At 48.1% G+C, this 27,846-nt stretch overlaps 1 protein-coding gene across 1 annotated transcript in view; it reads left to right on the top strand.

Annotated features, from left to right (window-relative positions):
- Positions 1-27,846, top strand: part of cnksr2a (connector enhancer of kinase suppressor of Ras 2a) — a 709,037-nt gene that overhangs the window by 449,684 nt on the left and 231,507 nt on the right. The window contains exons 12-14 of the mRNA XM_038802429.1: positions 6,835-6,909; positions 7,940-8,151; positions 11,349-11,438. Of these exons, the coding sequence (XP_038658357.1) occupies positions 6,835-6,909; positions 7,940-8,151; positions 11,349-11,438 (377 nt within the window). The remainder of the gene's footprint in view (positions 1-6,834; positions 6,910-7,939; positions 8,152-11,348; positions 11,439-27,846) is intronic.

Raw genomic sequence — 27,846 nt, 5'->3', positions numbered from 1 at the left:
ATTCCATACTACTCCGCACTTCTCCACACTGCTCCACACTACTCCACTGCACCACACTGCCCAACGCCACACCAGACTCCGCTCCACACTGCCCCACACTGCCCCACACTGCCCCACACTGCCCCACACTGCCCCACACTGCCCCACACGACTCCATACCACACGACTCCACAGCCCACGACTCCACAGCCCACGACTCCACACCACACTACGCCAAAAATGCACCACACTACTTCACAGTGCACCAAACTACTGCGCAACATTATTCCACACGACATTACTCTACACTACACCACACTATTCCTCACTACTACATGCTGCACCACAATATTGCACACTACTCCACACTGCACAGAGTGCACCACACTACTCCACACGACACAACACCGCACCACAATATTCCACACAACTCCACACTACACCACACCACACCACACTACTCCAAACCACACCACACCACACTACTCCAAACCACACCACACTACTCCAAACCACACCACACTACTCCAAACCACACCACACTACTCCAAACCACACCACACTACTCCAAACCACACCACACCACACTACTCCAAACCACACCACACTACTCCAAACCACACCACACTACTCCAAACCACACCACACTACTCCAAACCACACCACACTACTCCAAACCACACCACACTACTCCAAACCACACCACACTACTCCAAACCACACCACACTACTCCAAACCACACCACACTACTCCAAACCACACCACACTACTCCAAACCACACCACACTACTCCAAACCACACCACACTACTCCACACAACATCACACTACTCCAAACCACACCACACTACTCCAAACCACACCACACTACTCCACACAACATCACACTACTCCAAACCACACCACACTACTCCAAACCACACCACACTACTCCAAACCACACCACACTACTCCACACAACATCACACTACTCCAAACCACACCACACTACTCCACACAACATCACACTACTCCAAACCACACCACACTACTCCAAACCACACCACACTACTCCAAACCACACCACACTACTCCACACAACATCACACTACTCCAAACCACACCACACTACTCCAAACCACACCACACTACTCCAAACCACACCACACTACTCCACACAACATCACACTACTCCAAACCACACCACACTACTCCAAACCACACCACACTACTCCAAACCACACCACACCACACTACTCCAAACCACACCACACTACTCCACACAACATCACACTACTCCAAACCACACCACACTACTCCAAACCACACCACACCACACTACTCCACACAACATCACACTACTCTGCGGTTCTCAACAATGCACCACACTGCTCCACACTGCAGCACAATCCTCCACAATGCTCCATACTACACCACACTGCCTCCTCACTGCTCCACACTTCTGATATACCATCAAGTGAGTCCAAAACTTTGGCTTTAATAAGCTAGATGTTAACCCTGCAGTCGGCTTACACAGAATGGCCGACTGCCAGGTGCGAGGGTACTTATACCCCTCCCCGTGGGAGGAGCCACCAGCCTCTCGTCAGCCAATTGGCAGAGAGGCACATGACCAGCCAGAGCCAATGGGCAGTGAGTCCTCTGCCCCAATAGTAGCACACCTCTTAAGGTGCTGCAAGGTCTGCTAGCCATACCATCACACAACTACTCCACACTGCTCCACACTATTGCACACTGCCCCGCAGTGGCCCGCTCTGCTCCGCACTGCCCCGCTCTGCCCCCCACTGCCCCGCACTGCTCCACTCTGCTGCACACTGCACCGCACTGCTCCACACTATCCCACTCTGCTCCACACTACTCCATAGAGAAATTGGTCTGATGGGCAGATTGGAATATAATCCTGTAAAATCCGGCACAGCATCTAACAGCATCAGGGACTGGGTTCCATTCTGGCCTTTGGTGACTGTCTGTGTGGAGTTTGCTTTTTTCCCCCGTGTCTGCGTGGGTTTCCTCCAGGTTTTTCCGGTTTCATCCCACAGTCCAAAATGTAAAGTTCAGGTGGATTGTCCATGCTAAATTGCCCCTTAGTCTCCAAATATGAGCAAGTTCTATGCGTTTGCAGGGATAGGGTGGGGGCATTGGCCTAGATAGGCTGCTCTTGGTCGGGTCGGTGCAGACTCAATGGGCAAAATGACCACCTCGTGCACCGTAGGGATTCTAAATGTGAGGTGATGCATTTTTGAAGGAGTAACACGACAAGGGAGTATTCAATGAATGGCAGGACATGAGGAAGCTCAGAGGAACAGAGGGATATTGGGATGCTTGTCCTGAAGGTGGCTGGACAGATGATAGGGACGCTTGCCTTTATCAGTCGTAGCATAGATTGTAAGAGCAGGGAAGTAATGTTGAAGATGTACAGGACTTTGTTTCGGTCACGGTTGGAGTACTATGTTCAATTCTGGTCACCATACAATAGGAGGGAGGTAATTGCACTAGAGAGGGCGCAGAGGAGATTCAACAGGATGTTGCCTGGAATTGAGCGATTTAGCTATGAAGAGAGGCTGGATACGCTCAGGTTGTTTTCTTTGGAGCAGAGAACACTGAGGGGGACCTGATTGAGGTGTATAAGATTATGAGGTACGTGGGCAGGATGGATAGAAAGCCGCTGTTCCCCATAGTTGAAGGGTCAATAACACAGGGGCATAATTTTTAAAGTGAAAGGCAGGAGGTTTAAAGGGGGTTTGAGGAACAGTGTGGTGTGGTGAGAATCTGGAATGCACTGCCGACAAGGGTAGTTGAGGCAGCAAACTTCACAATCTTTAAAAGGTACTCGTAATGTATAACATTCAAGGCTATAAACCAAGTGCTGGGCAGTGGGATTAGTGTACAATAGAGTTGGGTTTTTTTGTCGGTGCAGGTTTGATGGGTCGAGGGGCCTCTTCTGTACTGTGTGATTCTATGACAATATACTACACACTACACCACATTACATTGCACCACACCATACACTACATTGCACTACACAGCTCAATTGGCTGGACAGCTGGGGCGGGATTCTCCCTTTTGGGGACTAAGTCCCCATGCCGGCAGGAAAACCGGCACCAACCACTCTGGCATCAGCAGCCCCCGAAAGTGAGGAATTCTCCAAACTTTCTGGGGCTAGTTGGACGCCGGAGTGGTTGGCGCCACTCCAGCCAGCGCCGAAGGGGCGGCAAGAGTTCACGCATGCACAGACTGGCCGGCATATTTCCGCACATGCGCGGGGGTTCTCTTCTCCGCACCGGCCCCCAGGCAATATGGCGGATCCCGACAGGGGCCCGGTGCAGAGGAAAGAAGGCACCCATGGAAACAGCCCGCCCGCAGGATCAATAGGCCCCAATCGCGGGCCAGGCCCCATGGGAGCCCCCCCAGGGTCGGATCCCCCGCGGCCCCCCAGGACCGCCCCCACAGACTTACCTGCCAGGTGCCGCCATGCGGGAGGTGAGTCATTCACGCCGGTGGGACAGGACAAAACTGGACGGCAACTCAGCCCATTGTGGCCCGGAGAATCGAGGGGGGGGTGGGCCGCTGTCAACGGCCCCCGACTGGCATGACGGGAATCCCACCGCCGCGCAAAAAACGGCACCGTAGAATAGGGCAGCTGGCGTCGGGGTGGTGGGGCGGGATTCACGCCCCGCCCCGGGAATTCTCCAACCTGGTGGGGGGGTCGGAGAATCCCGGCCCTGGTTCATGATGCAGGGCAAGGCCAGCAACGCGGGTTCCAATCCCCGTACCAGCTGAGGCTATTCATGAAGACCCCGCCTTCTTACCTTGTCCCTCAGCTGAGATGTGGTGACCCTCAGGTTAAATTGCCACTAGTCAGCTCTTGCCCTCAAAGGGGAAAGTAGCCTATGGTCATCCGGGACTATGGCAACTTTACTTTATGCAGGACAGTATACACCATATCACACTCTTCACTACACTAGCAACCAATTTAAGAGAATCAGTTGAGCTCATAACTTGGTTCATTTATGCTTGCTGATAATGACACTCATTTATACACAGGAACCCATTCTCTGTAAGCAAAAGGACACTATGTACAAAGTAGTGAATTTCATCTGATGTCTTTTCAGTGCAAATTCTTACTGGGACAGATTCACAGATTCTGCCTTGCGGAGTGTTAATTCTGGATTAACTTGATTATATATGGAAAGGAATTTGGTAAAACAAAGCTCACTCTTCTCTCTGGAGAAGTGCTTACAATGCAACCTGTCATTTAAGACCCCCATCTTGCAAAGTAAAAGTGGTCCAAAAATAGAAGGAGAAAAATTTGTTCGCATAGCACCAATTCTAACAGTGCTAGGTAGGCCACACCAATTCCCCAGGATGTACAACTTTTCAGCTAAGTTCGAACAATGAAGTGTTTATTTCTTCAAATACAGGTAAGGTGGGAAATGTTTCCTTGGTTCCCTTTATGCTGCAAGCTGGCTTCTCCAGTCTTTTTCAGCATTTTCCTCTGAATGATACCCTCTGGAAGGCTGAACATGGAAATGCTTCAGTGTCCCTTCAAAGTCTGTAAACAGAGGATCAACGTTTGAAGCTTACTGATTTTAGTGCTATCTGATCTAGTGAGTGAAATTGGCAATTAGCATTTTATAGAACTTGGCAAAAATAAGCTTCTTACCTGCTGTGAGGGGGAGATTAAATCTGCACTATTACATCACTCCAAGATCTCAACTCTCATTCCAGTCAATTAGGGAAGCCCACACTTTGAAAGGATGGGAGGGAGGCAAGCAAAGTCCAAAGCATATAAAATGCAAATAAGATAGTCTTATATTTGGCTACTGCATACTGCTGCCTTACACAAAACCAAACACATACTCTGGGCTGATGTGAAGACTGGTTCGGTCATTATTTACAAATAAGCCTTCTGGATGCTTGTTTAATAAGTTGTCTTTCATTGGCGATCAATTGAAACAAGAATCTTTCCAGTTGAATATAAATGACAGGTTTCACTGTACTATTTTTGTCACTCGCTGCTTTGTGGTTTCCAATATGTTCCAATTAGGATTACACTTTGTTAGTTTGTTATCTTTAAAAATAATCTTTACCTGACCTGTATTTATGGCAATTCCACTTTCAGAGTGTGTTGTCAATTAATTGAAAAGAGTGGTAAGTCTGAATACTCGGATGATCTATCATCAAACCATGTAGACCAAGAAGATTCCAGTTTGAATCCGTAGTATTTCCTAAAATTGGTTAATGGATAGATTGAGAGGGCCAAATTTTTCTGATAAAGGAAAATGAACAGAGGAACCAGCAGTCAAATGTTTTGCTTCTAATTGTTATCAAGTGGTTTTGATAGAAATGCCCCTATAATAGAACAGCCTGCTGCTGCTGCTCGCTCACTCAGCAACGTTTGGAGAATGGGATTTTCACAAGGTACAGGAGGCTACTGCCACCCCCCTATTATCGGAGTGATTCCTCATTCCTGTACTCACAGGAGCACAGGTCAGAGAGACGGCTACGACGTGTCAACTTTGATTCTCCAACTGACAATTGCTGTTAGCAATGGTGTAGGAGCACTGAATCTTCATTTATATCTCAGTGTGATTTACTGTTGAGAGAGCTGGGGGGAAATCAAGAGGAAGAATGGGTCCCTTTTAAATCGGCTAACCTGTATTAATTGGTCATTCTGGGCTTACTGTTGATGATTGATCTCAGAGTGGTCAGTATCCCATAACACTGCTTAAGTTGCCATGTTAATGCTTGTTATTTAGCACATTTTACTGCTCTGATGGTATTGCTGGAAGATATCAAAAACCTTGGCCGAATTTTCCGGTCGTTGCGATTTTCTTTTCCTGCCGGTAGCGCACCCGCACCCAGCAAAGATGGGTCGGTACAATGGGAAATCCCATTGACAAGCGACGGGAATATAGAATCCCCCCGCCAGCGAATGGTGCGTTGCTGGGGAACCGGAGAATCCTGCCCCTTAACCAACTACAAGAACACTTCTTGTGTACATTTTTTTTGTGCTCATGTCTAAAATAATTATAAATTGTCCAACGCTAGCACTTTTTCACTCTGAAATTTCAATATTTATACAGTTTTTTTACAATTATATCAACTGTGATTTTTTTTTTGGTGCCACTGTAGATGTTCTTCTCTCACGGTCACACACTGTGAAATGCTTTTTAGAATGCCTTTTATTCCTTGGGGCTTTAATCCAACATGGATTTTAAAAAAATATATATACTCATTTTTGCATCACAGCTAATTGTTTTGGTACATTTATTTTGATGACTTTTTCCAATTCATTTTTCTCCACCCAATTCACTCACACCCAAAAAAAAGAAACATTTGGTTTCTCCAGAGTACTAACTCTGCTCTTTCTAATCACAAATACATCTCTCTCCTTCCCTAAGTCTCAAGTCTTGACATCAACCACAACTCTTGTAATAGTAAGACCTATGTCCAGATGTTCTTTTTTCAACCAGACAACTCTGGCAGCATTGACTGACGCAAATTAGCTATCGGATCACAGAATGTGTGGACAGCTGCTTCATTCTTGACAAATGATTGACAAGATAGACTGTTTTGGATACTGACTTTTCTTCTTACACAATTACTGCCCCTGGTTACATACAGAAAGTTTGAGAAATACACTAATTGCCACAGCAGCCTTGTTGGCTGATCTGTCAGCAGGGCCTGGTTATATCCAATGGTTGGTGAACTCTGAGAACTACTTCTCAGAGGGAAGTAATAATATTTCAGTAGTGTGAAATTTGTACCCTGTGCCATGATGAATGAAAAATCCCTACTAAATAGTAGTTGAAGAAGGTCTCTCTTCCCCCCCCTCCCATTTTTTTCTCTCTTCAGTGATCCTTATCCATGCACAGTAGAACTGGTAACTCTAGACTCTGGTATTTGCAGCCTAGTGATAAATGTTGCGGGGTGAGTATGTAGTATGAATCACTTAATTTATGTTAAGTGAAAATGTGGGTGTTTGTTTCTCAGATTTGTTGCGGAACTTGTAATATTGTCATGAGAAATTATGCTAAAATTTATTGCCCAATAATGGCAAAATGGATTGCTTTCTTCCAACTTTTACAGGCCCCATCTTAAAAGCTGACATTTTTTCCTTGCCAGTTTTACTTGGTTTAGCCGAGGGTTATAAAACCAGGTATCATCTTTCATACATCAGTGGTAAATCATTTCAATTCACTTGCAGCACTAACAAACCTCAACATCCCTTCATGATTCAGGTGACCACAATATCTAATGTACAAGATTGACTGCCAAACTGTGGCGCACATTGTTCAAGTAAATTGTTGATAGTATTTGTACATGAACAAAATGGCTGCAAAAGGACTTATTATAACGTACACAAAAAACAAGCCATGGGTAGGTAGTTTAAAACTTACAACCTACTTTTTTTTTTATGTCCTCTAAGGTTTCAGAGAGAGCACAGTGGCTTCCATGACAAAATTACAAAACTGATTTGTTGATGTGTTCCACCTTTTATTAACCTACTGCTTGAGATGGCCAACTTTGGAGTGCTTGTCTAAAAGAAGTGGAATTGTATTATTTGATGCTGTGTAGAGTTCCTGTTTGCTATTGTAATTCATAATTAATACAGTGTTCCACCTTTTATTAACCTACTGTTTGAGATGGCCAATGTTGGAGTGCTGGTCAAACAATAAGTGAAATTGTATTATTTGATCCTGTGTAGAGTTCCTGTTTGCTACTGTAATTGAAAAACCGTAATCTCCTTATTAATGCCTATTGTTTAGGAGTTTACAAATATAAATGCAAGCGCAGCAAGAATATTTATTAAATTGAAAATCTAAACACAAATGTATGAGCACCATATTTCATTCTATAATGTAGATATTTACCTTTCAATGGAATCGTTGGCTCAATTTCTGTTTGTTTAATTGGAAAGACAAGCAGGCGTTTAATTTTATTTTTCTCCAATTAAAAGGGATGAGAAAGGGAACCTTCCCCTTGAGGAATCCAGCAGACATGCTTTAGGCAAACCAATGCATAAAGGATCAGAGTCACCTAATTCTTTCCTGGATCAGGAATATCGAAAGCGCTTCACCGTGATTGAAGGAGATGCAATGATTCTCAGTTATGATTACGACACAAGCAGGTCAAGTGCGCCAGGCAGAAGAGAAAATACTCTGACCTATGGTAATTTTAGCTTTTGTCTCAATTGTGTGTTCAGAGCTGGTTCCGATCATATGTATCCTTTTAAAGAAACATATCTTTATGAAAGTGGGTCCAGTATTGTCGAGAGCCTGCAACCAATTAAACTGCAGAACCAAAGATCACATTGCAAAACTTCAACCAATTAGATCCTAAACTTCATTTTGTCTCTTTAACCAAGTGGATGCCAGAGCCATATCACCAGTAATCAATCAGATTGTAGAACCATCTAATCTTATTTCTGATTAATTTGAAGTTCTAAAAATGATCAGTTGCTTGTCTCTCAAGAAAGAATTTTGTAGCATATAGTTCCTTTTTATTTATTCATGAGGTGTGGGCATCACTGGCCAACTCAGTGTTTTTTGCCCATCCCTAATTGCCTACAAGAAGTTGGTGGTGAGCCACTTTCTTGAACCATTGCAATCCCACTGGTGCAGTAACACCTGCAATGCTGTTGGGAAGGGAATTCCAGTGTTTTGACCCAGCAAAAGTGAAGGAGCGGGAATATATTTCCAATTCAGGATGGCTTCTGACCTGGAAGACAGCTTGCAGGTGGTGGTGTTCCCATGCATCTGCTGACTGTGTCATTCTAGGTGGTAGAGGCTGCGAGTTTGGATGGTGTTGTCGAAGGAGCCTTGCCAAATTGCTTCAGTGCGTCTAGGAAATGGTACACATTGCTGCCATGGCGCATTGGTAATGAAGGGAGTGAATGTTTACATTGTTGAGGGAATGAGGTGCCAAACGAGCAGGCTGATTTATTCTAAGGTTTCTCATGCGTCTTGTGTGTTATTGGATCTGTGCTCATCCAGTCAAGTGGAGAGCATTTACAGTCCTGTCTTTTGCCTTGGAGATAGTGGACAATCTTTCCTGTCGAGACAGTTCCTAATTCCTAATCTATTCCTGAAAATTAAAATCCTATCTGTATATTTTTTTAAATTCAACAACTCGGGAAAAGAAAAGCATACGTTTGTCCACCCCTTTTTCCAACCCTACCAAATGCCTCAACTCATAATAGACCTACACCCTGTATGGAAGAGTGCTCCCTGGCTCGAAGTCACTAGACGCAAATCATCTTGGAGGCAGTCACAGAACTTGTTTATTTTGACTTTGTCTTGCAATGCTGAAATAATCAGATGCCCAGAGACGAGAGTCCTCCTGAACCTGCCATCAGTTTTTTTTTTAATATTTTAATTCAAACATTTTCCAGCTTATGCATAACACCAACACAGCACAACATTGTCAAACACAAACCCCACCATAGAAAAGAAACAAAAGAATCCACCCACCTAAATCCTACTCCTGTCAGACCCCCCCCCAACCCGGCCAGTCCCCTCCACCAGCAATTAATGATGACCAGCTCTTTGTAGTGCAAGATAAACAGCTGCCATCTCAGATAGAACCCCTCAATTGCTCCCCTCACGGTGTACTTGATTTTCCTGAGGTATAGAAATTCCATCAGATCCCCCAGCCATACTGAGGCACTGGGCGGAGATGCAGATCACCAACCCATCAGCATTCACCTCCAAGCAATCAGTGAGGCAAAAGCTAGGACATTGGCCCCGTTCCGGCAAGCTTGATACCCCAAAAAAGGCCACTAAGGAACAGGGCTTCAATTCAATTTTCAGAATTGGCGACATGGTGCTTAAGAAGATCTAGAACCCCACAAGCTTAGAACATGACCAGAACAGGTGCACAAGGTTGGCCGGACCTCTCCCACAACACTCGCACTCATCCTCCCCTCCTGCAAAAATCCTACTCATCCTGATAGTGTACATGGCTCATCACAAGCTGTATTAAGCCAAGCCGCGCACACAACGACATGGCGTTCACCTCCGCAGTGCCTCATTCCACACCCCATCCTTCAACACCAGCCTCAACTCCTCTTCCCACTCAGCCTTAACCCCCTCCACCGATACTGCGTCTTTAGCTACAATCCTTACACAGATGCCCAAGATACTCGCCGCCTCTGCCCGGAAGCGGAAGACCCCTCTCCATCAATGAGGTTGGTGACGCCACAGAGAATATCAGAAAATTCTGTTTTACAAAGTTGCAAACCTGCAGGTATCTGAAGGGGTCAGAGAGCCCAAATTTCTCCAACAATTCCTCCAAACCCGCAAACTATCCCTCTTAAAAACAGATCCCCCATTCCTTCCAGCCCCCCCTCTTTCCACCACCCGAGCGTGACATCCAACCTTGCAGGCTCAAACATATGATTCGCGCAGATTGGAACCAGCTTCAATACCGCCCTAATTTAAAATGTTGTCAAAATTGTCTCCATATCTTCAGCATGAAGACAACTACCAGATTTGCCGCATATTTAACTGGGGAGAACTGGAGCGAGGCCGTTGCTAGTGCCCTCACACCCGACCCCCGACATGATTTCGACTCTATCCCTACACCACCCCAACACCTTCTTCGCATTCGCCACCCAGTAATATATCAAGCTCGGCAAAGCCAAGTTCCCTGACTGTCAGTCTCTCTGAAGGACTGTCCTTCGAATCCTGCCATCAGTTTAAGGGTTGACTGATGCTGAGAATATTAAACCGACAAAGTGAGGAAACTGGGCTCTGCAGTTTATTAAAGTTATAAGTGAATTTCTGCATTTAAGTTGTCTAAATTCAGGAATTAACCTGTAATTTGATGGTTCACATAAGCTGTTGCTCTCCATTTACAAATGATGGCCTACCTGACTACTATTTGCATAAGTAAGTAATTCCTCACGTGAAAGAAAAAATAATTGCCAACAAGTCTTGGTGCAGATAAATCTAATGATTTGCTTTGCAGCACCTGATTAAGTTTCCATTGAATATTAATAAACTTGAGGGATGTGGGGTGGAGGGGAGTGGCAGGGTGCAATCTTATTTAATTACGTTCTGCAATATTTAAAGATTCTGATGAGTCGAGTGGTTAATAATAAAAATCAAGAAGCAAGGTGAAGGGTTTCTTCGAAGCATAGAACATAATACGATTCGCTGGAATGGAGCAACACAATCTGTAGATTCAATATTACTTGCAGCAATCCGCCTCCCTCAATCGTACCACTTAACAAAATCAACTTTTCAAATTGAACTGCTGAAAAGAGTATGACTAATAGACCGTTTCGGAATTTCAAAGATGAAAAGAAGCAAGCAATAACAGCACAAACTGAATGATCGTAAAATTATTTTTATTGCTGTTTCTAGGCAAACTAAGGCCTATTTCCATGCCTGTGGAATATAGCTGGGTAGGAGAATATGAAGATTCAAACAGGTCAAAAAGAGATGGAAGGAGAGGTGAGTGGCTTATTTATTCTGTGCATATCCCGAAAATTTGTGGAAAATTGGCATTTATATATATATACAAAATTGTCTTTGTTTTCTCGCCAATAAAACCTTTAAAGTGTTTTCTCTCTGGCCACAAAAAAAAACACTTTGTCTGTTTTAAATGTGTTTCTTGCGAGCCCACCGAAACATATTGTATCAGAGTTACCGCTGGCTCGGACTCTGACCGATTTTTAGGCCAGCAACTGAGTTCGAAAATTCCGTCAAAATTGTTGTTAAAACCCCTTGTGGACTTCCGAGAGCTCATTGAGAAGGCCTTTGATTTGAAATCGGGACCGTACCTCAAAGTGGCACTTGCCTGGGTATTTTCAAAGTGCTACCGCTGCCAGAAAATGTTCTAAAAATCGTGTTCCCGAAAATTGGCATTTATAGGGCAGCACGGTGGTGCAGTGGCTAGCACTGTTGCATCAGAACACCGAGGTCCCAGGTTCGATCCCGGCCCTGGGTCACTGTCCCCATGGAGTTTGCACATTCTCCCCATGTGTGCGTGGGATTCGCCCCTACAACCCAAAGATGTGCAGGTTAGGTGGATTGGCCATGCTAAATTGCCCACGCTAAATTGCCCCTTAATTGGAAAAATTAATTGGATACTCTGAATTTAGATTTTAAAAAAAAGAAAATTTGCATTTACGAATCATAGATTAAATTGAACATTTTCACTTAGTGGTGCACAGCCTTTTTTTTGTGTGCACCGATGGATCGTCCATGCAAATTCACACAGCTAGATTTGAATTGGGAGTACAATATTGAAGATGAACTATTAATCCAGTTGTCCCTTTACAGTCACTGCTTCGTGGATGAATTTGTCTTGTTTGTGAATTTGCAAAATTCACTAAAAGTCGGAAAAGTGCTTGTAACTTCCAAGTTGCAAGTTTTTTAAAGTGAATTTGAATTGGTGATTAACCGTAGTATCCCTACACTGCAGAAGAAAGCCATTCAGCCCATTGAGTCTACACTTAACTTTGAAAGAGCCCTCAACCTAGGCCCACTCCCTCATCCTATCCATACAGACAGTCACCCAAAGCCGGAATCGAACCCGGGTCCCTGGAGCTGTGAGGCAGCAATGCTAACCACTGTGCTGCCTGGACTATGAATGGTGCACAGCAGATACAAGTCTTCACAGCGCCAGGGATTAGCATCAGGGACCTGGATTCAATTCTGGCCTTGGGTGACTAGCTGTGTGGAGCTTGCACATTCTCCCCATGTCTGCGGGGTCACAAGGATAGGGTGGGGGAATGGGCCTTTGTAGGATGCTCTTTCAGATTGTCGATTGTGGATTGCATAACTGTATCCATAATTGTGCTCCGAGTTTCAGAGATGCCAGAACGCACAGCCTTCAAATGTCAACGATACCTGTTGGGGCTATTTTTAACTTTTGGGAGCGTGCCAAGAGTCAGCCCACTCTGCCAACAAAGAGCTGTTTTGAGGATTAAGCACCGCAAAGTAGTTTGCCAGATTGAGGCTGGCACAATACTGACCAACAGCAAGATAATAGGGACAGTGAGGGGAGTGGTTAAACATTGTCAATGTGGAGAGCAGAGGATAGCTAGGGCAACATGACTAATATTACTTGTGAGGTGCAAAGATGCGCTTTTCTAAAATAATTTCAGATTTATCATTTCAGGACCTCTCTGGTTTTATTGTCACTGACGCTGGTGAGATTGTGCATGACACACTCTTGGCCATGTTTTGTCCTGACATTTTAATTAGGTACCATTAGATCCAGTATTACATAATGAAAAAGATTGCCACTTGAAATAGGCAGGTACTTTGATCTGGTCCCTGTTTAAGCCATGTTTCAAGGCCATTAATGTCAGTTAATGCTGATTTGGATGAGTTAAAATTGACCGCTTTATATCTCTCTAACAATGAACCATTGATTAGAAGGAGTAGGAATTGTGCTGTAGTACCTGCAGAGTAATGCTAAATCAGATATGTTATTGTCTACTATGGGCACGATTCTCTCGAGTGAAACGAGGCCCGGTGAATAGCAGGAGAGGCTGATAACGAGAACCGTGCCAGGCACCAAACAATTTCCGATACAGCCAGCTCTCTCTAGTAGGGAAAATAAGGATCTTGCCGTCGCTTGGTGAGAAACCAACTATCACCACTTAAACCCTATTTCCATAATGAATGGGAGCCTCGCCTTATCCAACAATCTCCCATGATTCAGCGGCCTCCCTCACAAGTGGTCACGCTGGCGCCAATTAGTGCTCCTGTTTCAAAACGTGATCCTGGTGGAAAGGCTTCTGTGGGGAGCCTAGGAGGTGAGTAGCCATCTTTGCTCACAGCAAAGAGACCAGGGGCGCTGGGCTTGCCACCCCAGTGCTTGATTGGGGTGGGGGACCCTCGGCTTGAAGTGGGGAACCTTCGGCTGGGGGTGGGGGACCCCAGCTGGGGGGGGGGGGGGGAACCCTCAGCACAGATGGACCGCCATGGGAGGGTGGAGGTGCTGGACGAGGCAACCACACATGGCACCACCATGCCGATCCCTGGATCATGTTCCGGGCACAACCCTTGTCCCTGCCTGTCTGTCCCACCGATCACCTACAACCCCCAAATGATATCCGAGGCCTCTGGCTGTGAGGCTGAAGGCCATTGCTAATTGACAATCGTGGTTAAGTGAGCACTTCACACAACCCAAGTGGATTCTCATGGGTGGGCGGACCATGCCGCATGAGAGAGTTAATGACTAGCATTCCAATCAGACCGTGATGCCTGCCCACTGTGATTGAACACTGCGGGAGGCAACACCACACACGCAGCAGCCAACCTCCAAACACAAATGGGATGGGACACCTCTCCGGGGACATGTCCATGGCTGGAGGGCGGGTGAGTGCAATGGGAAGGGGGCCAGAGACAAGCCCAGGTGACGTTATGGGTGGGTGTCTAGGTACAGGGTTGGGGTCCGGTGAGGGGAGGCCACCGTGGCTTGGATTGTGTCGGCAGGGCATTCCAGGTGGGAGGGGAGGGGGGGGTATCATTGGGGGAATGGAGGGTCTCTGGGTGGGATCCACCGCGTTTCTCAGCTTAACATCCTCTCCCAATGCCTTACAGATATTGAACATTATGGCAGAGATAGTGGACCCAGTAGAACTTGCCCTAGTGGTGCTGCTGCTAAGTCGGGCGGCCAGGCGCCAGAGACGATGCAGCAACAATGCCAGCAGATGCTCGAGGCGGCGGACCATGTGCTGGACCACACCCTGAGGACCTGACCTCCCATCAGGCCAGGGACGGACCCAGAGGGGGAGTCTCACGACGTCCCAGGGTGTACCGACGTCGTTGGTCATCCGAACCAATGACGGACAGCGAGTGGCGCAGGAGGTTCCGCGTCAGCAAGGAGATAGTGTAGCAACTGTGCCATATCCTCACGAACTTGACACCATATGGAGGAGAATGAGGCCCGCTAGCAGCCCTGAACTTTTACACCTCAGTATCTTTCCAAGTTCGAGCGGGAACCTGTGTGACATCTTGGAGGCCCCAGTCCTCAGATGCATCTGACAGGTCACGGATGCCCTGTTTGCCTAGGTGGAACACTACATCAACTTTGACATGGACCAACAACAGGATGCCCAGTCAGCAGGTTTCTCCACCATTGTCAGATTGCCCCAGGTCCAAGGGTAATGGATGACACGCATGTTGCCCTGTGCTCACCGGGCCATCTGGGAGTGCCCTACGTTAACAGAAAGTGGTGCCACTCCCTGAACATACAGTTCATGTGTGACCACCACATGAAGATCATGCACGTGTGTGCACACCTCCATGGGGTATCCATGACAGCTGCATCCTGGGGTAGTCAATCATCCCGGCCTCTTCGATGACCACCGCAGGATGGGTGGCTGGCTCTTGGGGTAAGGGGTACTCGCTGAGGACTTGGCTAATGACACCAGTTTGGAGACTGGAGACCAAAGTGGAGACCCGATACAATGAGGCCCATGTGGCCACCGGGCTGTCATTGAATTGTGCAAGGGACTCCTCAAGATGCGGTTCCAATTGTCATGTGAGTGTCCCTTTGAGAAAGGTTTTTGTCTTATCTCATGGCTTCAGTGATGTCATTCTGTGGGTGGAGCTGAGCTGTGGCTGCGAGGTTTGTTTTACTTTCGCTTTCAGTTTTGACGGCTGTGGTCTACAGACAGAGAAAGTAAGTGTTTGGCCTGTCACTCTCTATTTTCATTTTAGAGAGTTGTTCCAGAAAAAAAACATTGATTATATCTACCTGCTTTGGTAACTTGAAAGCTATAGTTTGCTTTCCGGAAGGATTCAAACTCAATGAAAGCCAGTCTTATTCAAGTGAGAATACAGTGTGCTGGGCCACACCCTTGAAAAGGGTTTTTTTGGTTTATGGGATTTTGATTTTGAATTGGAACAATCAAGGGGAATTCATTAAGTGTTATACATGGATTTCTGTAGCTGTGGGGTGTCTTTATGTTTGTAATTGATAAAAAATCTTGCTGTGTGTTTAAATATATATATGTTAACTCAGTTCTTAGAATAAAGCTTTTTTTGATTAAAGTGTCTAGAAAGACTGTTTAATCACATCTGAAGGGAAGGCTCTTTTGGTCATCCTAGCCAAATTCAACATAAAGGTTGTAGGTTAGGTAGATTTAATAGTATACTTTAGAGTTTCTAAGCCCTGGCCCTTAACACAATGCCTCGACCGCTCTGGCCGTGCACCCCAGTACACCCTCTGGAGGGTTGCCATTTTTTGGTGGTATGCTAAGTCCTTCATAACCTCAAACAGCAGCGGGGTGATGAGATGATGGAGGTTGGTGATGAGGAACATGTGGCCACCCCCAAGTTGAAGGACGAGGATGATGAGGTGACGAGGACAAGCCCAGAGAGGAACCGGAGGCTGCAGGACAGATGGCAGCAGCAAGGGTTCGGCAAGCCCGAAGGGCCAGGGAGACTCTCACTCCCCCGATTCGCATAGGAATTGCCTTGGCCATCTTCTCCACCTTACTCATCCCCCAGCCCCATTTCATATCCTCCCCGGAACTGTGTCACATCACTCCAGGGGTGCTGGGACTGTGTCATCACCATCAGCGAGTCAATGTCAAGGGCAGGGGGTTGACAATAACCTGCAGAGACCTGAGTGCCAGTGCTCCCCAATCTATCCCATAGTCTGACCCCTGCCTGTCTGCTGTTGCTCGCTCACACCCATCACCTGCACGTGGTTCCAAGATAAAAAAGCAGTCATAATTAATAAAGTGGTGGTGGGCAATTAAGTTTCGGACTATATTGGAGCCTTGTAAGGTAGTTGCCTGTAGAGATGGGCCAAGGGCTTGGAGGTTGGCCCGCATTGTGGAAGAAAGTGACAGGCGTCATGTTCGATGTGCACAAGGGTGTTTAATTAATAGGGGGTCTCCCAATGGTGCTGACCCCCCTCCCCGGTGCCCTCAGTAATCCGCAATATGCTTTGCTTTCCTAGCTCTACTGCTACGTCTAGGTGTGTCCTCAGGATGCGCATCAGAGGTGGAGGCAGCCAGCTGCTTACATCGTCCCATGGCCTTCAATGCCCTTGGCGGGCATCATCTGGGGGCTCTGGGGCCAGAAGGCCCCGGCTCACTTGTCGGCGGCACATGGGGTTCCGGCTGCAGACTGAGACGTGGCCTCAGCAGAGGGATGCAACTCAGGAGAGCTGGTGGACACTGCTGCCACTCCGTGGGACGTATCTGGGTTAGCACCCAGTGGCCCCTTCTCTGGGTCAGTGCCCATAGGGCCCGGGGGTTCACCATGGGATGGAGGGGCAGCTGGTTCGAGCTGCGGCTGCCTCTGCATCGTCCAACTTGAGTCCTGACATCTCCCCGATGCCTGCGCCATCGTGTCGACGCCCTTGTTGATGCTCCTCAGTGATTGGGCCATGCTCTGCAGTGTCTCGGCAATGCCTACCTGTGATTGGGACAAGCTCCACAGTTCCTCGGCCAGTCCCAGCTGAGAACTGGATAGGTCCCGCAGAATCTCATCAAGGTCAGCCTGGTACTGGTAACATCCCCCAGGGAGTTGGATATTCTGCCGAGGCCCTCAGCCATCGCCATCACCGACTGCATGATGTCTTGAACACCTTCTTTAATGGTGCCAACGTTGTGCACCAGGCTCTCCACTGCGGCCGTCACCCTAGCAGTGTTGGCCTCGGCGCCACGTGTTGCCGGCGACATCTCCTGTGCCTGTGGACTCTGGGACTCTTCCAATCGGCTATGGATCTGCTGGAGTGTCGCTGACATCTCCCTTTGAACGTCCTGACCACACCCTAATGTCTCCATCAGCTCTGGGAATACCTCATCCGTAAGCTCAGCCTCAGGCTGGGACCCAGCTGCTCTGACTGCTATCTCATCTGTGGGTTCCTGCCTCTACCTGATGTGCATCAGCAGCTGTGTGGTGCTCACCAGATTGTGTACCAGGAGCCTGACCATTAACATTTCCCACCGAGGTGCGTGTATCTGTGCTGGTGGGCAGTGGGGATGACAGCTGTGATGCCTCGATCGTGTCTGGAGCTTCCCGCCGAGGTCCTGGGAGGCTGGAGAGGGGGCTACCAGGGATGGGCTGGTGCCGTCGGTGAAAGGACCTGTTGAAGAATGGACATGTGGCCAGTGGGAGGGATGGGTCAGTTAGTAAGGCAATAATAACTCGTGTTTAACAGGGTGGAGGCCGGTGGTTCTTCACCTCTGCGGTGTCCGCCAGCCTCCACATATGTGACAGTCCTGTCGTCAGTCACCCCAGTCACCTCCAGACCCCGTTCCTCAAAGAAGGTGAGGAATCTTAAATCTGGCACACTGCTACCCTTGGCCCTCTCCCAATGATTATGGGAGAGCTTTACCTGTTGAGATACAAAGAGGGCATCATTAGTCACATGCGTGGTTCACAAGTGGTGAGAGGGGGGTGTGAAGGAAGGTTTGTGGGGGACTGAAGGGAGAGGGGAATTGTGAAGGGAGGGTTGGGGGTCGCATGGAGAGTTGGGCAGGTGGATGCTCGCATGGGGCAGAAAGGTCTCGGGGAGGGGAGTCGCTTGTGTCTACTCATTCAAGCTGGCCAGTGTACGTCATTGAACTTTTTTGGCACTGGAGGCCAATCCTCCTGATCACACTCCCAGAGCTCATAGCCGCCGCTGTCAGCTCATCCCAGGCAATATTGGCTGCCCTGTGGCTGGCCCTCCAGGACCTCGGGGGAACGGGACTATCTCCTGGCCTCCACTGAGTTTAGGAGCCTCCCCAGGACTGCATCTCCGAATCGTGGGGCCGGTCTCCTGGGTGCCGTAGTTGCGAGCTGGCTGGGGTTGGCTGAGTAAAGGCTGCTCAACCTCGTTAGTGGGAGGCTGCCAAGCATGGTGCTGACGAATCGGCTGATGAGCCTTCATTTGCGGCAAGAAGCCCGTGCGGCCATGTTAAATGGACCAATTAGCTTTGAATAGCATTGCCAGCCTCACTGGGCCGAGTGCCGGGAAGCTCAGAGCAGTTCACGCTCGCTATCACATTTAGAAATCGTACCAGAGAATCACACCCTATATCTCTTGATCATTGTCTTGGAAACCATGATGTGGAGATGCCGGCGTTAAACTGGGGTGAGCACCGTAAGAAGTCTGACAACACCAGGTTAAAGTCCAACAGGTTTGTTTCAAACACTAGCATTTGGAATACTGCTCCTTCCTCAAGTGAATGAAGAGGTATGTTCCAGAAACATATATATAGACAAATTCAAAGATGCCACACAATGCTTTGAATGCGAGCATTTGCAGGTAATTGAATCTTTACAGATCCAGAGATAGGGGTAATCCCAGGTGAATTGTCTCAAGCCAGGACAGTTGGTAGGATTTCGCAAGCCCAGGACAGATGGTGGGGGATGAATGTAATACAACATGAATCCCAGGACCCGGTTGAGGCCGTATTCATGTGTGTGGAACTTGGCTATAAGTTTCTGCTCAGCGATTCTGCGCTGTCGCACATCCTGAAGGCCGCCTTGGAGAACGCTTACCCGGAGATCAGAGGCTGAATGCCCTTGGCTGCTGAAGTGTTCCTTGTCTGGAAGGGAACATTCCTGCCTGGTAATTGTCGTGCGATGTCCGTTCATTTGGACAATGCAGTGCAACTGAAACAATGAGATTGTACTCTGCGGTTTGCATTTCCAATGTTTCCTCTGGATCTTTGGATTTTCAATTTTTTTGTACAGCTCAGTTGTTTCAGTAGAATGCATAATAAAGCTTGGCTGAGAGTCCAGAAATCCATTAGAACATTGAAAGATCAGTGCCCCAGGGGAAACATTGTTTGATTAACATCCCTGGCTCTCTGATCTATGCTGTCAATTTCACCATAGTTATTTATACAAGACAAAACGTTTCCAAGGTCTTGCAGTTTCAGCTCTTGAAACTAAAAGGGTCCAGATGATTGACACTTCTAATGGGCTGTGGTAAAATAGTTTTTTTTTAAGGAATTGGAAAATTACCATGACTAACATTTTCAAGCTCTTTTTACACATCTTATTGTCACCATGTTCAGTGACTATACTGTGTATAGTGGGTGAATAGACATGAATGTGCCATCACTTGCCATCGCAGACATGAGGGACCAGTGGGGGTTCATACATTGTCATGGGGACATGAGGGGCTGCAGGAGCATGGTGGGGACAGAGATTAGCATGTGGGTATGGGGACCATCGATGATGAGTAGGGGGAACGAGACTGCATCGAGAGTGTGTGGGGGGCGAGGTCTGAGGCAGAACGACTTTCCTGCTTTTTAGCTGGGACCAAGCCCCACAGCACTAAATTGGGCCATCTAAACAGCCTGTCTCCACATCCTGTGGCTGTCTCCAAACTTTTTCCTCTCTCAGTAGGCCTGATTACAGACATCACGCACCGTGATCATGAATATCCTGTCCTTGCAGGCACTGAGGTGGGTGGGTGAGCGGGGAATTCACCCACCTCGAGGATGAAAATCCAGCACTGTACATGACTTTGGAAACAAATTTAAACATGTGTAAATTCAACCAGAAGTACTATTTAATTATTCTTCCTCAGTTGTAGCTGGAGACTGCATTTCCAACTTGAATTATAATTATTAGCAAATATTAAGCATTTGCAAATCCACCAGAGCTCCAAATGTATTGAAACTGGCAGAGTTTGCTATTTAAATGTTTAGCCAGAGGAATTTAATCTGCTATTCACCTATCTACTGAATTGGGAGATAGTAAAATGTATTGATCTCATTTAGGGTGAAATCACACTGACGTGTCTTTCTGTTGTGTGTGATTATAGCACAGTGAGTTTTAATGGCATCTATAATCTCCACTCCCCATTTTTCATTAATAACTCCAGTGGCCACTTGAAAAAATATTTCACTCCATTAAAATGTTGCTTGTTGGTCACTTACAGGAGACTGTGTTGTAGTGGTAATATCAATGGCTAGCAACGCAGAGGCCCCAGCTAACATTTTCTGGGGGCACAGATTGAAATCCCACCACGACAGATAGAGGGTAAATTCAATTAATAATCTGGAATTGAAAGTTTATCCCATTACTGGAGACCATGAATCCATGGTCAATTGTTATAAAAACCCATCTGGTTCACTAATGTCTCACTGGGGGAGGATAAAGATGGGCAGACGCTGGAACACAAACAGGAACCTCTGGAGGACCATCATCTTCACCGTCCGCACCCTCCCGGCTAGTGACAGTGGAAGCGTCCTTCATTTCGTCTACTAGTCGGGCCAGATTTAGCTTGTGCAGCCGTTCCCATTCCCGCTCCACTTGGATGCCTCGATACCTAAAGATTCCCGCTACCACTCTGAACGGAAGTTCCCCCAGTCGCGCCTCCTGTCCCCTTGCCTGGACCGCAAACATCTCACTTTTCCCCATATTTAACTTATACCCTGAAAACTGGCCAAATTCCTCCATGATTTCTTTCATCCCCTCTGGGTCCGATGCATACAGGAGCAGGTCGTCTGCGTAAAGCGAGACTGTGCTCCATCCCCCCCGGACCAGCCCCCTCCAGCACCTTGAGGCTCTCAGTGCAATTGCCAGCAGCTCTATCGCTAATGCGAACAACAGTGGGGAGAGGGGGCACCCCTGTCTCGTTCCCCGATGTAGCCTAAAATAGTCCGATGTTGTCCTATTCGTCCGTACGCTCGCCACAGGAGCCTGATACAACAACCTGACCCAGTCAATAAAGCCCCGCCCAAATCCGAACCATCACACAGATATTCCCATTCTACTCAATCATAGGCCTTCTCTGCGTCCATTGCAACCACTACCTCCACTTCCCTACCTTCCAGGGGCATCATGATCATGTTTAATAGCCTTCTTACATTGGCTGCTAACTGCCTTCCCTTCACAAACCCCGTCTGGTCCTCCCCAATAACGTCCGGAACACAATCCTCAATCCTAGAGGACAAAATGTTGGCCAGCAGTTTGGCATCCACATTCAATAGGGATATCGGCCTGTGGGACCCACACATCTCCGGGTTCTTGACCCGCTTCAGGATCAGTGAAATCATGGCCTGTGACATAGTCGGGGAGAGCATCCCTCTCCCCCTTGCTTCATTGAATGCCCTCATCAACAACGGCCCCAATCTCCCAGAGAACTTTTTATAGAACTCGACTGGGTACCCGTCCAGCCCCAGACCTTTACCCAATTGCACGGCCTCAGACCCGCCGCTATCTCTTCCATCCCGATCGGGGCCCCCAGCTCTTCTACCAGAAACCAGTCCACCTTCGGGAAATTTAGCCCCCCCCTAGGAAGTGCCTCTGGCCCCGTTGGGGGTTCCGACCCATACAGCCTACTGTAAAACTCCTTGAATGCCTTATTCACCCCTGCTGAGTCTCCAACCAGGTTCCCATCTCCATCCTTTACTTTCCCTATCTCCCTGGCTGCCTCCCTCTTTCTAAGCTGCTGTGCAAGCATTCTGCTGGCCTTCTCTCCATGCTCATAAATCCCCCCCCTTGCATTTCTCAGCTACTCCACCGCTCTCCCTGTGGTTAACAAGCTGAACTCCGTCTGTAACCTCTGCCATTCCCTTAAAAGTCCTGCCACTGCGTCTCAGCTGGAGTGGAGTGCTGAGCTTGTGGCATTTGAGTGCTACAGTGAGAGTTTGGTGACTGAGGGAGTGCTGAGCTTGTGGCATTTGAGTGCTACAGTGAGAGTTTGGTGACTGAGGAAGTTAGGTGAGGAGGGAGTAAGGTGCTCCTTACATTTCATTTCCTATATTTATCAAAGAGCGTGAAGGGAACCAGGAGTTTAGAGTACAGCTGACTGGAAGCAGAGTCGGAGGGCGGAGGTCCAGTTGGTCTATGGGGCAGCTAATTCTGTAAAGTAAGAGGGGATGGAGGCTAGGGCAGTTGCATGCTCCTCCTGTAGGATGTGGGTGGTGAGGGATACCACTGGTGTCCCCGCTGACTATACCTGCGGACAGTGCACCCAACTCCAGCTCCTCAGAGACCGTGTTAAGGTGCTGGAGCTGGAGCTGGATGAACTTTGGATCATCCGGGAGGCAGAGGGGGTTATAGAGAAGAGTTACAGGGAGGTAGCCACACCAAAGGTACTGGACAAGAGTTGCTGGGTTACAGTCAGGGGAAAGAAAACTAACAGGCAGACAGTGCAGGGATCCCTCGTGGCCGTTCCCCTTCAAAACAAGTATACCGTTTTGGATGCTGGGGCTCAGAAGGGAAGGGGGGAGCATAGAAAAGCAATAGTAATAGGAGATTCAATGCTTAGGGGAATAGATAGGAGATTCTGTGGTCGCGAGCGAGACTCCCAGAAGGTATGTTGCCTCCCGGGTGCCAGGGCCAGGGATGTCTCGGATCGTGTCTTCGGGATCCTGAAGGGGGAGGGTGAGCAGCCAGAAGTCGTGGTGCACATTGGTACCAACGATGTAGGTAGGAAAAAGGGTGTGGAGGTAATAAACAAGTTTAGGGAGTTAGGCTGGAAGTTAAAGGCCAGGACAGACAGAGTTGTCATCTCTGGTTTGTTGCCGGTGCCATGTGATAGCGAGGCTAGGAATAGGGAGAGAGTGCAGTTGAACACGTGGCTGCAGGAATGGTGTAGGAGGGAGGGCTTCAGGTATTTGGATAATTGGAGCGCATTCTGGGGAAGGTGGGACCTGTACAAGCAGGACGGGTTGCATCTGAACCAGAGGGGCACCAATATCCTGGGGGGGAGGTTTTCTAGTACTCTTCGGGAGGGTTTAAACTAATTTGGCAGGGGAATGGGAACCGGATCTGTAGTCCAGCAACTAAGGTAGACGATAGTCAGGATGCCAAAGCACGTAGTGATGCAGTGGGGAAGGTAACAATGACAAAGGAGAGTACTTGCAGGCAAGGAGATGGGTTGAAGTGTGTATACTTTAATGCAAGAAGCATCAGGAATAAGGTGGGTGAACTTAAGGCACGGATCTATACTTGGGACTACGATGTGGTGGCCATCATGGAAACTTGGATAGAAGAGGGGCAGAAATGGTTGTTGGAGGTCCCTGGGTATAGATGTTTCAACAAGATTAGGGAGGATGGTAAAAGAGGTGGGGGGTGGCATTGTTAATTAGAGATAGTATAACAGCTGCAGAAAGGCAGTTCCAGGGGGATCTGCCTACTGAGGTAATATGGGTTGAAGTTAGAAATAGGAAAGGAGCAGTCACCTTGTTGGGAGTTTTCTATAGGCCCCCCAATAGCAGCAGAGATGTAAAGGAACAGATTGGGAAACAGATTTTGGAAAGGTGCAGAAGTCACAGGGTAGTAGTCATGGGCGACTTTAACTTCCCAAACATTGAGTGGAAACTCTTTAGTTCAAATAGTTTGGATGGGGTAGTGTTTGTGCAGTGTGTCCAGGAAGCTTTTCTAACACAGTATGTAGATTGTCCGACCAGAGGGGAGGCCATATTGGATTTAGTACTTGGTAATGAACCAGGGCAGGTGATAGATTTGTTAGTGGGGGAGCATTTTGGAGGTAGTGACCACAATTGAGTTGTGGAGAGTGAGGAGGGCTGTTGTCGGCTTCAAAGAGACATAGATAGAATGCAGAGCTGGGCTGAGAAGTGGCAGATGGAGTTTAACCCTGACAAGTGTGAGGTTGTCCATTTTGGAAGGACAAATATGAATGCGGAATACAGGGTTAATGGTAGGGTTCTTGGCAATGTGGAGGAGCAGAGAGATCTTGGGGTCTATGTTCATAGATCTTTGAAAGTTGCCACTCAAGTGGATAGAGCTGTGAAGAAGGCCTATGGTGTGCTAGCGTTCATTAGCAGAGGGATTGAATTTAAGAGCCGTGAGGTGATGATGCAGCTGTACAAAACCTTGGTCAGGCCACATTTGGAGTACTGTGTGCAGTTCTGGTCACCTCATTTTAGGAAGGATGTGGAAGTTTTGGAAAAGGTGCAAAGGAGATTTACCAGGATGTTGCCTGGAATGGAGAATAGGTCATACGAGGAAAGGTTGAGGGTGCTAAGCCTTTTCTCATTAGAATGGAGAAGGATGAGGGGCGACATGATAGAGGTTTATAAGATGATCAGGGGAATAGATAGAGTAGACAGTCAGAGACTTTTCCCCTGGGTGGAACACACCATTACAAGGGGACATAAATTTAAGATAAATGGTGGAAGATATAGAGGGGATGTCAGAGGTAGGTTCTTTACCCAGAGAATAGTGGGGGCATGGAATGCACTGCCTGTGGAAGTAGTTGAGTCGGAAAAGTTAGGGACCTTCAAGCGGCTATTGGATAGGAACTTGGATTAGGGTAGAATAATGGAGTGTAGGTTAACTTCTTAAGGGCAGCACGGTAGCATTGTGGATAGCACAATTGCTTCACAGCTCCAGGGTCCCAAGTTCTATTTCGACTTGGGTCACTGTCTGCGTGGAGTCTGCACATCCTCCCCGTGACTGCGTGGGTTTCCTCCGGGTACTCCGGTTTCCTCCCACAGTCCAAAGATGTGCAGGTTGGGTGGATTGGCCATGAAATATTGTCCAAAATTCTATGATTAACCGAGGACAAAAGTTCGGCGCAACATCGTGGGCCAAAGGGCCTGTTCTGTGCTGTATTTCTCTATCTCTATCTATCAGCATACCTCCTGTCGACCTGTCGTATCTCCTTTACAGGTCGGTCCATCTCTGCCCTGTCTTCCTTCTCCCTGTGGGCCCGTATCGAGATCAGCTCCCCTCTAACCACCGCCTTCAATGCTTCCCAGACCACCGCTGCTGAAATTTCCCCCGTGTCGTTGACTTCCAGGTAGTTCTGAATACATTCCCTCAGCCGCCCGCACACCTCTTCGTCAGCTGGAAGACCCACGTCTAACCTCCAGTGCAAGCGCTGGTTACTGTCTTTACTAAGCTGTCGGTCAACTTGGTGCGGGGCATGGTCTGAGATTGTGATCGCCGAGTAGCCCGTGTCCACCACCCCTGTCGGTAAGGCCCTGCTCGGAATAAAGAGATCAATCCGGGAGTACACTTTATGCACGTGTGAGTAGAAGGAGAACTTCTTCACCCTCGGCTTCCCAAATCTCCATGGATCCGCACCCCCCCCCCCCCCCCCCCCCCCCCCAATCTGCTCCATGAACCCTTTCAGTTCCTTTGACATTGCTGACACCAGGCTCGTTTTTGAGCTTGACCGGTCTAAATCAGGGTCAATAACTGTGTTGAAGTCCCCCCCCCATGACCAACTTATGCGAATCCAGGTCCGGTATCTTCCCCAGTATCCTCTTTATAAACTCCACATCATCCTAATTTGGCGCATACACATTTACCAGTACCACCTGCACCCCATCCAGTTTCCCACTGACCATAATGTACTGGCTTTCCACATCCAAAACTATTCTTCCCGCCTCAAATACCCCCCGCTTGTTGAACAGGATCGCGACCCCTCTCGTCTTCGAGTCCAGTCCCGAGTGAAAAATCTGTCCGATCCAACCTTTCCTTAATCTAATCTGGTCAGCTACTCTAAGTTGCGTCTCCTGCAGCATTATCATGTCCTCCTTCAGTCCTCTCAAATGCGCGAACACGTGTGCCCCCTTGACCGGCCCATTTAGCCCTCGTACATTCTAGGTAATCAGCCTAGTTGGGGGGCTCGTTGCCCCCCCCCCCCCCTTCGCCAATCGGCCATCACCTTTCTTGGGCCAGTTTCCACCGACCCGCCCCCAGGCAGCCTCCGCTCCCAGGCAGCCTCGGCCCACGACCTCCTCTCTGTCCCTCAGCAACAGTTCCTCCCTCGTCAGCAGAACATTCCTTCCCCCCCCCCCCCCCCCCCCCAGTAACAGCACAATGTAAATTGACCCCTTTGATGAGCCTAACATCTACTCACCACCCACTACGCTTCCATGAGCTAGCCCGGCCAGCTAGTTTGGTGGACCCCACCCCTGGCGGCAGACATTCTCCCACCTATTGTGCCCTCCCCACCTCCCTCCCCACCACCCCGCTCATACACACACATTCAAATAACAAACAATCCCAACACAATTGCCCGACAGAAAAAAAACCCGCTCAACAAAGAAAAGATCAAGCAAGACACGGAGGGCAGGGCAGCACGGTAGCATTGTGGATAGCACAATCGCTTCACAGCTCCAGGGTCCCAGGTTCGATTCCGGCTTGGGTCACTGTCTGTGCGGAGTCTGCAAATCCTCCCCGTGTGTGCGTGGGTTTCCTCCGGGTGCTCCGGTTTTCTCCCACAGTCCAAAGATGTGCGGGTTAGGTGGATTGGCCATGCTAAATTGCCCTTAGTGTCCAAAATTGCCCTTAGTGTTGGGTGGGGTTACTGAGTTATGGAGATAGGGTGGAGGTGTCGACCTTGGGTAGGGGGTAGGGTGCTCTTTCCAAGAGCCGGTGCAGACTCGATGGGCCGAATGGCCTCCTTCTGCACTGTAAATTCTATGTAAAATCTATGTAAGAGATCCAGCATCTGAACAAACACACCTCCATCCCCCAACTGTGCAAATGTAAACTTTAACCCACTCAGCTCTGCAACTGAACCCAAATCAATAAAGAAGGCATTACAAATAACGTCCACAAAATGAAAAACGAGAAACATTTTTAAACATGAACGTTGCAGCAAAGTTCAAAAGTTCTCAGTCCGCCAAAGTCCTTTCTTTTTCGCGAAGTCCATCACTTCCTCAGGTGACTCGAAATAAAAATGTTGCTCCTCGTACGTGACCCAAAGGCAGGCCGGATACAGCAGTCCGAATTTCAATCTTTTCTTCAAAAGGGTCGCCCTGATCTGGTTGAACCCAGCTCTTCTCCTGGCCACCTCCACACTCAGGTTCTGATATATCCGCAGGGTACTGTTCTCCCAATTGCAGCTCCGTGTCTGCATGGCCCACTGTAAAATACGCTCCTTATCCAAGTACCTGTGGAATCTCACCACCATTGCCCTCGGGGGGGGGGGGGGTCTCCCATTCACGGCTTC

Source organism: Scyliorhinus canicula, chromosome 7, assembly GCF_902713615.1.
Source record: "Scyliorhinus canicula chromosome 7, sScyCan1.1, whole genome shotgun sequence".
In the NCBI taxonomy this organism is placed as follows: Eukaryota; Metazoa; Chordata; class Chondrichthyes; order Carcharhiniformes; family Scyliorhinidae; genus Scyliorhinus; species Scyliorhinus canicula.
This window is presented reverse-complemented; position numbering and strand designations above follow the sequence as displayed.